The following is a 13,160-nucleotide window of genomic DNA, read 5'->3' on the forward strand; positions in this document are numbered from 1 at the left end:
TTAGAGTGTTTGTTATCCGAAACTATGTTGCAATGAATTTTGGATGATGAATTTTTATTTTGGTAAGTAGAAAATTTATTTGAGTTACTAGGTTTACTGTGATTAACGGATAGTGTAGTTAATAAATCGGCTTTTTCTTTAATGAATTCTAATAAATCGTTTAGTTTAATAATTTTGTCCTTGTTTATTTTGTAAAAGGTGTTTTTAAATTGTTCCCACTCGCGTTCAGTGGTAGGATCTAACTTTGAAACTACGATATAAATAATCAAAGTGTCCCAGTATTCCGTGGGTTCTCCTAAGATTTTAAGAATACGTAAATTTTTTAAAACTGTATCAATTAAATTGTGTAATTGAATAGCCGATTCTCTTGAGACGTTTTGAAGTGAAAATATTGCTTTAATGTGACTTTGCACTATCAAACGCGTGTTATTAAAACGGTGTAATAAAAGCTCCCATGCAACCATATAATTTTCGGATGAAAATTCTACGTTTTCTATAACGATTTTGGCATCGCCTTTTAAACTCGCCTTTAAATAATGGAATTTTTGAACCGGTGGTATTGTTTTCGAATTGTGAATTAAGGATGAAAACGTGTCGCGAAATTCTACCCAGTGTTCATGTGAACCGTCAAAGCTAGGTACAGAAATAGTCGGTAATTTTACTGAATCGTTATTAAAATTGTTACAGGTCGTATGGTCGTGCGCTAAGGAACAGTCAATGGATTTATTAACAGATCTATCCTCGGAATTATCTGGGTTTACCATGCAGTCCAGCATCGCCAGGACAACATAATATTCCCTCTCAAACTCTACGCGTGATTCTATGAGTTTATCCGTTTCTGACTCCGGGACAAGATCTTCGATTTTACTTTGTACTTGGTTGAAATCGTTCATTAAACTTTGTGCACCTGGTATACGTAATTTTAGTTCTGCCCTTTGATGTGTATCAAGATCCACGTTTTCAAAAGACGAAACATATTTCTTAAAATTCGTTAACCTACATTTGATTAACCCCCTTTTTTTCCTCAAATCCTTAAGCTCCTTTTGCTCAGAAAGAGACATAATGACTGAAGTAAAAGCTACAAGTACTTACGTGCCACGTGAAGCAGATTCTTCGGTAGCGTAAAAGCACGTGAGGAGGCAAGCAACACCGAAAGCTCTGGAATATACAAAGCACAGTATCACTCAGATGAAGCTTTACAGGGTTGGATAAATTAGCTGGCCGTCTTACCAAACTGCACTGTAATTTTTGCGACTTCTTCGCCGATTGCGTCTCCAAAATCCAGGATGTGATCCGGCTCGAAGGACCAGAAAATGTTGACGACGAAAGAAGAAGACAATAAATTTGCGCGTATTAATTTTATTTTCAAAATTACAGAATGCGTTTGGTAGAATTAATTTTAGTGAGGGAGTGTCCTGCTCAGCGGTTGCGTGGCGAGTCGAAGTAGTAGAGGACAGTGGGGTCAATCCGCGGCCAATCGCACGGCGCCGCGACGTGACGACGCGATGACGCAGTCGCAACGCTCCGTTCTGCACGATTTTGTTGCGGCAACAGACCGTCATGCATGGGATGTTTCAAGAAACCACTCAACATTATTTGACTGAAAATATCTACTCCTAAAATAATATCTATCTTACCAGGTGAACCATATTTGGGATCTGCTAACGGTAGATTATTGAGCTCTGGCCAATCAAAAATGGAAACCTTACTCGACGGAAGAAAAGATGTTAAAGATGGCAACACATATGCATTTACTGAAACAGAAAATTCATGATTATGTAGTGATTCTAACTCAAATGAAACAATGTGCTTAGATCTAAGTTTACCATCACCTACGCCAGTTATTAAACCATTTATTGGTATACGCTTAAGACATAAATATTGTACAGTACTTTCGGTAATAAAAGAGGCCTCAGAGCCTTGATCGATTAATATTCGCGCAGTTTGGACACAGCCATTTGCGGATTTAATTCTAGCTAATGCTGTAGCTAATAGCACTTTGACTTGATGTTTATCTTTCGCAAAATGAGCTACTACTTTCTTATCATACTGGCAATTCTCATCTAAACTCGTCGGTTGGTGGGTAGTACTCGTACATGGTTCCCCAGACACAGGGGGAGGATCTCTTTCTATATGCAGCAGGGTGTGGTGTCGTCTGCCACAACGCCGGCAACACGTCGACTGGTGACAGCTCCTCACGTTGTGGTTGGATGAGAAACAATTGAAGCAAAGTCTCTTGGCTTGAATAAACTCATATCTCTCTTCGGGAGACTTGCCTCCAAATTGTTTACATTGGTATAATAAATGAGCATCTGAACAGCATACGCAGACTTTACTATTTTCTTTGTAAGTATCCCTTTTACTATCTTGTATAATATGAAACGCCTTTTGTCTTGTTTGCTTTGGACTTATACTATTCTTCATGTTTTGTTTCGATTCACCTACTAGCATCTCTAATGTTCTAAATCTACTTTCTAGGAAGGTTACGAGCTCACTCCATTTTGGGATGCTGTCGGTTTGAGATCGGCCAGCCTCGGTCTCCCACTGGCGGCGGGACTCTAAATCTAATTTTGACACTATTAAAAAATTAATGATCGCATCCCACGAAGACACATCAATATCTAAGTTCTTTAGAGCCTTCAAACATGCCTCCGTGGTATCGATAAGATGTTTGATTGCTGTAGCCGACTCGCTAGACATAGGCTTTTGACCGAACAAACGTTTTAGAATCTCATTGACATTGAACCTTTTGTTATTATACCTGCGCTTCAATCTGTCCCACGCCTCTTCATAATTTGTATCAGTAGTCGATAAGCTCCTTAATAAATTCTCTGGTTCGCCTTTTAAACTACATTTCAGGTAATGCAACTTCTGAACTTGGCTTAATGATGGATTTCTATCGATCAAAGAGACAAACATGTCATGGAAGCTCTGCCATTCTTCATAATTACCCGAAAATGTAGGTAACTGTATTTGTGGGAGCTTCACTTCACTACCTGCGCAGGTGACGTTCGATGGACAGACTTTAGAAGAACCCGCTGAGCTGGAACCAAGATCAACTTTCATTTTTGATTTGTAACTAATATAAATTTCTTCTAGGTTTTCATAAATCTCTTCGGTAAAATAAGGGGTTTTTTCGCGTTCCCTTTTTGATGCAACTGATATAATATTCAAATGATTCTCGGTAAACTTCTTCCAACTTGCCTCCAAACATTCTAATTTTATTTCTATGTAAACGTTTGTCAGTCTTTCCTTTGGGGTCTTTTTATAATTTGAAAAACTTTTATTTATTTGCTCATGTATCTCCACTTGCTGAGCAACGAATGGATCCATTTCTTCTATCTTTAATTTTATTCAAAAATTTTCTAAGTCCAAAGTGTGTACAAATTTTTCTAAGTCCAGTGTTCATACAAATTTTAATAAAATTTTTCTAAGTCCCATATGCATACTAATTTTTATCAAATTTTTCTAAGTCCAATATTTAATCAAATTTTTCTAAGTTAATATTTAAGCTAATTTTTATAAGTCCAAGTTATCACAACACTGAATTTTTACAAGTCTTTATTGTCCACTTAGTTCACTTTACTCACGGTTTTTACAAGTCCTTATTATTCCTTTATTCCCGGGTTTCGGCACCAGATGTCGCTGCGTACACTGTCACTAATTCACTATACTTGGATTCACTAATAAAACACCACTGCTGTTGTAAGGCATTTAATTAATCAACACACAGTAGTATACATGATATAACAAAAACAAAACACTAGCCAGTTATAAGATCGAACAATTCTAACGTGGCACCATCTAGTTTGCGATAAGGAACTAAACGTAACTAAACGACGGTATTGAACAGATTTGATAACACTATGATGCAACAGGTTAAACCTACCTTGCAGTTATCATCACGCACAGCATCTTAATATTTTTATATTACTAGCTGTACCGCGCGGAGGCTTTCCTCGATAAATGGGCTTTCTAACACCGAAACTATTTTTAAAAATCGGACCAGTAGTTCCTAAGGCGCGTTCAAACAAACAAACAAACTCTTCAGCTTTATAATATTAGTATAGATTGTTATTTTTCACATGCTTATGTAATTTAGTAATAAGAGCTATGTTGGTAAATGGCCATGGCCTAGCAGGTCCATGTTATAGATGTAATTATGTTATTGGATATTGTATTTTGTAACATGAAATAAATGATTCTTGTATTTAATTTGAAAATCATTATGCATTATATATTTCTTTTTGAGGATGAAAAAATGTATGAAATAACAATTTATTTTATCTTAAATATTAATGTACTTAATAGGCTTTTTAATTTTCTTTTTGACTCAATATAAACATTATTAAGTACTTATTTACACCTTAAATGTTTAAATAACAGGTTTTCTGCAAATTTAATTTAAATAAAATCACAACGTTAAAGAAAAAAAACGTAGCAATATTGTTAAAAATCAAAATCAAAAATATTTATTCAGTAACAAATATGTTTACAATTATATCAGTCATTGAGACATCCTTTTAAGCATTAATAGCTTGTGTTAGAACATCTCGCTCTTCCTAGAGAACATTACCATTTATTGTTACATGAATAACATTTTCTTCAATAAAGTAAAAAGTGATATAAAGATAAATATTACGTAAAAACTATTCAGATATATTATAAGCAACAGAACAGGTGTGTATCTTTGTGTATGTGTGTGTGTTAAATTGTTACACATCAATCTTAACTACCAAAAACAACCCTTGCAATTTATGAACATTCAAACATTTCAATAAATAATTTTATTTATTTTACCAACAGATGGACGTCTACGATGCCCGTGTAAAGTCCTTCGGGCTCCACTCCCTCGTGGTAGACGGGCATGATGTCTCCGAGCTTGTTAAAGCCTTCGATGAAGCCTCCACAGTGACCGGCAAGCCCACCGCTGTGCTCGCTAAGACTTACAAGGGCAAGGGCTTCCCGAATATTGAGGATAAGGATAATTGGCATGGAAAGGCTTTGGGTGCTGATGGAGAGAAGATTATCAAGGTACATATTTACTTGTTTATTAAATTTTTTTTCCCCATTTTATTGTGTTGTTATTAATTCTGGCTGGATTTGGGTAATTGAGTTACTTAGTAATTGTTTAAATCAAAATTAGTTCAAAACAAAATTTAAATTAAAAGCAGTTTTTATCACTGAAAACGTTAGAAAAATACATCAATTTAACATCTCATATAAAATTTCTATAATTTGGAAAATCCAAAAGTGCACGCCTCATAATTTTTTTTAATAAATATTTATTAATTATTATTTTTGTTTATTTAATAACAATTAAACCACATCGAATCAGACCCTGAAAAATGAAAGGGTTCTATTCCTGAGCATACTCGAGCGTAAGAAAAAAAAAAAAGACTCGATTAGTAAAGTATTTCGGTCGCTATCGTGTTAACAAGAAAAAGGATCCGCACATACAGACACACGGACGTCCAAGACAGAACTTTTTTAAACTGTTTTTTAACTAGTTTAAATAACAAAAATGACATCAAAAATATCATGAACGTTAAAAATAGTGTTTTTTCTTAATATGTGTGTGTATGTATTATCTTACAAGTGCAATGTATGATACATAAAGACATTTTAAGTTTGAAAAATCAGATGTTTTGCGCGAAGTGACAGTAGTACCCACCTCAACGCTTCGCTTATGAGGCGTGCAATACCATAAATTGATTACATACTCTAAAATAAAAGAACCTCTACTGTTCTGTATGCAATAAATTATCTATTTATTTATTAAAAGATGTATTATTTTCGCTTGCAGCACCTCCAATCCCAAATCAAGAACGCGTCCCTCAGCCTCAAACCCGTGCCCCCCGTGGCCCAAGCCCCACAAGTGCACATCGGGGACATAACCCTGTCCGCCCCACCTGCATACAAGCTTGGGGAATTAGTTGCCACGAGATTGGCCTACGGAACTGGTTTGAAAAAGATCGCTGATACTAATATGAGGTGATTATCTAGTTATCAATCTTTAAATACCTTGAATACATTGTTTTTTCATTTAATATAGATCTATATGGCCCTTTACACCGTATGATTTAAGTGAATATTTTCGAAGATATTACAGATTTAAAAATTGCGGCGGTACCGGCCGGCCGCCCGGCTATATATTTTATACCCGTGCGAAGCCGGAGCGGGCCGCTATGTTTTTATATACAACGTTCATAGTTTTGCTGTAGTGTATTTAGTATCAGCATTGCACCCGTGCGAAGCCGGGGCGGGTCGCTAGTAATCTATAAAATAATACGCAAAAACAGGACCTTTGGTGTAAAGGCAGCTTTATTGCAATTATTGTTACGTCTAGCATTTTACTAGATTTAGTTTGGAAGTGCTTTTGAATCGTCGGAAAAATATATACAAATACATAACACAGGTGGTCCACAATGAGTATTAAAAATGTAAGATACATTGTTAGATTTAAAGCCGTTAAATATGTAGTTCTATGTTTGACAATAACTAAACATTATAATAAAACATATGCACCCAGTAATTATTAAAAAGAGGGCTTGTCTGTACTACCCTTTATACACAGGTGCTAAAGCAAAGTGTTTGTCGTACTCACACAGCCACTGTTGGCTGTGATGGGCAGTAACACTCACACATTTATTTGTAGACATGATTATAGAATAGAAAACGCACACTTTTAATATACAAACGCTCTTACACGATAACACGCGCACTAAACGCACTAAAACGATATCGGTTCACTGTTCACTAAAAAACGCTGTAACACGCTACAACACGTGCACTGACGCACTACAAACGTTCTAACACTTCCACACGCGCTCTGACGCACTACAAATGCTCTAATACACTTCCACACGCGCTCTGATGCACTACAAACGCTGTAGCACACTTTTATACGTAACGCGCGTTATTCATATTATTATTTATATTTATTAATACCTAATAACAAATTTTATTGCAGAGTGATCGCAATGGACGGTGACACCAAGAACTCTACGTTCAGTGACAAGCTGAGAGCTGCTTACCCTGAGAGGTAATTTATCACTTTTATTTATGTCCAAAAGAATCCAATTATTTTAAATTGTTGCAAATCGATTATAAATAGTTTCAATTTTTATAATTAGGAGAATATATTATATCGACTAGATTGCCAGTTAAAATTCGGCCGCAAGCATGTTTATTAAAAAAATTTCAAATAGATTTTTCGGAAAACATTTCGTTCACTTTTTATTCGTCCATTATCCTTATTTACCTAATTAAATGTGTATAAATGAATGTTGGACAGATACGTGGAGTGTTTCATAGCGGAGCAGACGCTAGTGGGTGTAGCGACGGGTGCCGCGTGTCGGGACCGTGCTGTTGTCTTCGCTTCTACTTTCGCAGCTTTCTTCACACGCACTTTTGACCAGGTGACACACTATATATTTATCTATAAAGAGTTTGTATGTTTGTTTGAACGCGCTAATCTCAGGAACTACTGGTCCGATTTGAAAAATTATTGTTAGATAGCCCGTTTATCGAGGAAGGCTATATACATATTATAGTAAACACGCTTGTGTGCGTGAGCCATTTCGAACGTTTGTATGAAGTTTCATTTTTGGTCGTATCTGTATGTTGTGAACAAACGGCGTTATGTACCTTTGTTCGAAGATAACATTTTTGAAGTGAAAACTTGTTTAGCGGCGTTGAGCATTTTTTCTGTAATGGGTATAAAATCTTAAACTCGCGTCAGGACACGTGACCTGATCGAAAAAGCGTAAGACGGATGGATATCAAACATGCTCAACGTTAATAATCAAGTTTTCACTTCTGCCGGCACTCCCGGAGTGCAACCCGTCTTTTTGACGTGATAACGTCTTTAAAATCGTTTTAGTCGGGCGACATGTTCAGAAACTTGTGTCACACCAAAACCTCACGAGCGCGATCGCAGGTATAACGAGAGAGAGACGGACCGATCTCCCGTCTCATCTCGAGCGCTGCCACCAATAAGACGTTATCACGTAAACATCTCGATCGTAAACCTACTTTACAAAGACCAATTTTTATTTTACTATAATATAACGTTGTGCACAGATCCGCATGGGCGCCATCAGCCAGTCGAACGTGAACCTGGTGGGATCTCACTGCGGGGTGAGCATCGGCGAGGACGGGCCCTCGCAGATGGGGCTGGAGGACCTCGCGCTCTTCCGCGCCGTGCCCACCGCCACTCTCTTCTATCCCAGGTGACTGCTCTACTGGTTATAACTCTATGTCACGCTCTATCTCTCTATTTGTTCTATACCTAAAGCACAGAATACATAATAGTAGCTAAACGCTACAGAACGGACACTCTCCGCCTCCCGCCAAAATTGAACACTTACCTCACCACACACGACCATGCTATAAATGGTCCACATTTTTTTACAAGGACGATACGCAACGAAGATTGACAACATTAATCAAAAATTTGGAAAATCCAAAAGTGCACGCCTCATAATTTTTTTTTAATAAATATTTATTAATTATTATTTTTGTTTATTTAATAACAATTAAACCACATCGAATCAGACCCTGAAAAATGAAAGGGTTCTATTCCTGAGCATACTCAAGCGTAAGAGAAAAAAAAAGACTCGATTAGTAAAGTATTTCGGTCGCTATCGTGTTAACAAGAAAAAGGATCCGCACATACAGACACACGGACGTCCAAGACAGAACTTTTTTAAACTGTTTTTTAACTAGTTTAAATAACAAAAATGACATCAAAAATATCATGAACGTTAAAAATAGTGTTTTTTCTTAATATGTGTGTGTATGTATTATCTTACAAGTGCAATGTATGATACATAAAGACATTTTAAGTTTGAAAAATCAGATGTTTTGCGCGAAGTGACAGTAGTACCCACCTCAACGCTTCGCTTATGAGGCGTGCAATTGACTTAAAGTAATTTTATTATTTTGGTATTGTGATTATCGTTTTTCGTAGAAAATTGTTAGGAATTGTGCTGTTTACGGATGTATTTCATCAGAAAAACGCGAATTTTTTTTTACGCTAGTCACAAATGTGCCAACCATAAAGCGTTAACACACACATATGCAGTCTCTACAGTGTGACTGTCAAAACGATAATTTTGTATGGAGTGTCCGGGGTGTGCCTAAAGTACGGCCAACGAGAAGCGATACCAAATGTAAACAAATCATATGCAAGGTCATTGGGAATAGCGGGGGGGCGTAACTTTTTAAAAGTTGGATTAATATAGTTTAAAAAATATCCGGCAAATTATAATACCAAAAAGGATAGTCTATTTTTGTAAATTTTACCATAATTTGAATTATTGTATAATGTAGATTTAAATTAAATAACGCGAATAATAATAATTTTCTGAATCATAAAATATAATAAGAATAATAAAATGGCCGCCCGAATGTTGGCGAATATCTTGACGTTGTTATATTTTTGCCGGGAGAACGAGACATTACGACAAAGGCTTGATGGAAAGAGATATTAGATTGTTAACGCCACAGTTATTATTTAGGTTAATGACCTTTCGTATCGCTTCTCGTTGGCCTTACTTTATGTTAAAATCTCCTTCCCACTCTATACGTTGCTCTACGTGTAAACTCTATCATTTATTGTGACCCTATTTTTTGTTGCAAATTAAATACTCTCACTCACTCTATAATATGTTGCTCTTTATCTCTAAATCTGTTCCAGACCTCACTCTATTATTCATTATAAAAAAAAAAATGTGTGCGTGTACTAGTGTACACACGTAAGAAGTGAAACTTCTTTATGACCATATTTTTCAAAAAATAATTTACTATGTGCAACTTTACAGAAATACGTCGAATCACGCGTGGTAGGGACAAGAAAAAGATGGCGCGTAACGGAAAAATGTCACGCGTAACGAAAAAATGTTACACTAAATTTTTTTCCAACCCCGATAAAAAAGTTTCACTTCAATAAATATTATGCACTAAGTAATTATAAAAAGGGGGTGTATTCATAGCACGCTCTAACTACAAGTGCTAAAGCAAAGTGTTTGTCGTACTCACACAGCCACTGTTGGCTGTGATGGGCAGTAACACTCATACAATTATTTATTTAATCAATACAAATATTTTTCCTACTTTCATAAAAGTAATGTTTGTAAAACTGAACTCTATTTCTTTCTATTTTAAGCTCAATATCTTAAACGATTTATCATCAGGATAAATAGCATATTTCATCTTCATATAGGAAATATTTTTATATAATTTATTTACACGCTTTTATTAGTATCACCTCCTTTCGACTCGATTTTAACTAGTATAAATGGGCAGATTTAATTCGAACTTTGTACACTTATCCACGATCAGTGACCGTACAATAAATATCGAATAAAGTGTGTTTATAAATTTGTTCGATTATGTCGCGATTTTTTAATCCTTGGTTAAAATTTATTTGTTGATAAACGTATTAAACGACCATTACAAAGATGCGTTCTATTGCCCGCATATTTAAGTATTGCAGGTGACATTTTTACACTTTTATCTAATACTTCATTGGACAGATAACCTGTAAGTTGTAACTAAGAATTAAAAAATCGCCCCTAATATAATATTTATTTTATTTTAGTGACGCAGTATCAACAGAGCGCAGTGTGGAGTTAGCGGCTAACACTCGCGGCATCTGTTACATTCGCACCTCGAGACCCAACACCGCTGTTATTTACGATAATAACACCGTTTTCAAGGTTTGTGCTGTGCTTTTGTTTTGTACTTTGATATTTTAGTTTGATGGCATTTAAATGCTTTATAAATGTAATTTTTTAAGGATAGAAAAAATTTATCACGTGGTGGGATTCGAACCCGCGTCTTTTTCTTGCTATGCGTAAAATAAGAGATATTTCTGGGGTTAAATTATGATAATAATTCGTTTATGTGTTTAGGCAACATAGACCCACAATAACACATTTACATTAATACGAAAAGTGTCTAGAATATGTATATCACTTGATAAATCAATTAGCACTAAGTAATTATAAAAAGAGTGTGTGTCTGTAGCACCTTCTAGTTACAAGTGCTAAAGCAAAGTGTTTGTCGTACTCACACAGCCACTGTTGGCTGTGATGGGCAGTAACACTCACACATTTATTAATTAAATCGATATATTTACTGGCAAATATATGAATTACTAGATTTCCGCCCGCGGCTTCGCCCGCGTTTTCAAAGGAAAACCCGCATAGTTCCCGTTCCCGTGGGATTTCCGGGATAAAACCTATCCTATGTGTTAATCCAAGTTACCCTCTATATGTGTGCTAAATTTCATTGTAATCGGTTCAGTAGTTTTTACGTGAAAGAGTAACAAACATCCATACATCCATACACCCTTACAAACTTTCGCCTTTATAATATTAATAGGATAATTAATTATTATTTAAATGTATGTGTATCATAATGGAAATTAAATGTAAAATAATCAACAAAAAAATATATCTGTCTGTCGAAATTTGTGACCATTATAATTTATACATTTAATTAATTGTGATGTGATTTCGTTTTTATTAATAAACAATGTACCTTCCTTTTTAGATTAACTTCTGTCTGCACTAAATATATTAAATTTATAAGATTAAGAAATAGTCGTATAAATACCTAAAAATGATAGCACTGAAAATTGACCCGTATTCTCTAGGTGGGAGAGGCTAAAATCGTGCGTGAATCCAGCAAGGATACCGTGTTGCTGATAGGAGCTGGTGTCACACTGCACGAGGCTCTTGCCGCCGCACAGCAGCTCAAGCAAGAAGGTATGTATTATTGCATTTGCATTTAATTGCTATTAATATTGATATTTATTGTTTTATGGCATTCAAATGCTTTATAAATATATTTATAAAGAATAGAAGAAATTCTTTCACTCAGCGGGACTCGAACCCGCATCCTTTTGCGCCATTCCGGGGCGGTGTGTCTCTTAGACACATAAAACTGAAAGAATAGAATAAATTCGATTGCTCTGGCGGGTCACGAGTGGCTGAGTTGGTCAGGCATCCGCCCCGGAATGGCGCGAAAGGATGCGGGTTCGAGTCCCGCTGAGTGATCGAATTTTTTCTATTCCTTATAAATTTATGCTATTAATATTATATTTAAATTTTTAATATCGGACATATTTTTTATGTACAGTAATTTGTAATTAGTGGCAGTTAAATTTCTAAGTTGAATGAATACAAAGTTTTAACATGAAGAGTTGTAAAGTAAATATGAATAACGAAAAAAAACTTTATTTAATGGCGCAAAGGCTTTTGGGTAGTTTTCTAATTTACAATATGTGTACGTATAATTACTCATTTATCATAGCAATTTGGCATTCTTTAATGAATTCCATGTTACTAGCTAACATTAGTCTATCGAAACTTGTATTATTGCCATTTTTACCTCGTCACTACAAAGAAAGACGGGTTGCACTCCGGGAGTGCCGGCAGAAGTGAAAACTTGATTATTAACGTTCAGCATGTTTGATATTTTGGAATGGTATCCGTCTTACGCATGGAATATAAGGGCTTAAAAAAATCCGTCTTACGCTTTTTCGATCAGGTCACGTGTCCTGACGCGAGTTTAAGATTTTATACCCAACGCCGCTAAAGAAGTTTTCACTTCAATAAATAATTATATTGTCCACAGGTATCGAAGCCCGTGTGTTGGACCCGTTCACCATCAAGCCGCTGGACGAGAAAGCTGTGGTGAGCCACGCTAAGGCGGTCGGCGGGAGAGTGGTGGTCGTTGAAGATCATTATCAGGCTGGTGAGTGGATTCAACGTTAAATTTGTTAGTTTTATTGTATATAAAAAAACATATATGTGAATAATTAGTGTATAATAATATGTCGAGTTTTTATTTTATTCTACGTATGGGAAAAAAGTGTGGTGTGTAGTTGTAAATGCGTGCAGTAGGGTGCTTATTAATATAATTTTAGTGTTCTTAATTCTAATCATCAAGAATTTGCAGTATAACACAATGAAATACTATTCGAATCGGACCGTATATTTTACGTTGTACTGATGATTATGATTCTTGCAAAAAAAATTGAATTGTTTCAATAGAGTTTAGGAAAATGTTAGGTAATATTGAAGTAAAAAATATTATCTTATCGAAAACATTATACTATTGCAAGTTTTTAAGCATTTAATAACTTT

The 13,160-nt window shown here is 35.6% G+C and overlaps 1 protein-coding gene and 1 long non-coding RNA gene across 2 annotated transcripts in view; both read left to right on the top strand.

Annotated features, from left to right (window-relative positions):
* Positions 1–13,160, top strand: part of LOC149479661 (transketolase) — a 28,705-nt gene that overhangs the window by 14,124 nt on the left and 1,421 nt on the right. The window contains exons 5-12 of the mRNA XM_089708081.1: positions 4,807–5,034; positions 5,807–5,994; positions 6,974–7,045; positions 7,298–7,421; positions 8,086–8,234; positions 10,607–10,724; positions 11,666–11,777; positions 12,649–12,768. Coding sequence (XP_089564207.1) covers positions 4,807–5,034; positions 5,807–5,994; positions 6,974–7,045; positions 7,298–7,421; positions 8,086–8,234; positions 10,607–10,724; positions 11,666–11,777; positions 12,649–12,768 — 1,111 coding nt within the window. The remainder of the gene's footprint in view (positions 1–4,806; positions 5,035–5,806; positions 5,995–6,973; positions 7,046–7,297; positions 7,422–8,085; positions 8,235–10,606; positions 10,725–11,665; positions 11,778–12,648; positions 12,769–13,160) is intronic.
* Positions 8,511–10,076, top strand: LOC149479662 (uncharacterized). The gene is made up of 2 exons (XR_016317265.1): positions 8,511–9,745; positions 9,971–10,076. It is a non-coding gene; the product is annotated as an uncharacterized LOC149479662 (long non-coding RNA).

This window comes from Colias philodice, chromosome 20 (genome assembly GCF_061535455.1).
Source record: "Colias philodice isolate Cphi_HAF_F1 chromosome 20, ilColPhil1 Martin Lab GWU primary, whole genome shotgun sequence".
NCBI classification, from domain to species: Eukaryota; Metazoa; Arthropoda; class Insecta; order Lepidoptera; family Pieridae; genus Colias; species Colias philodice.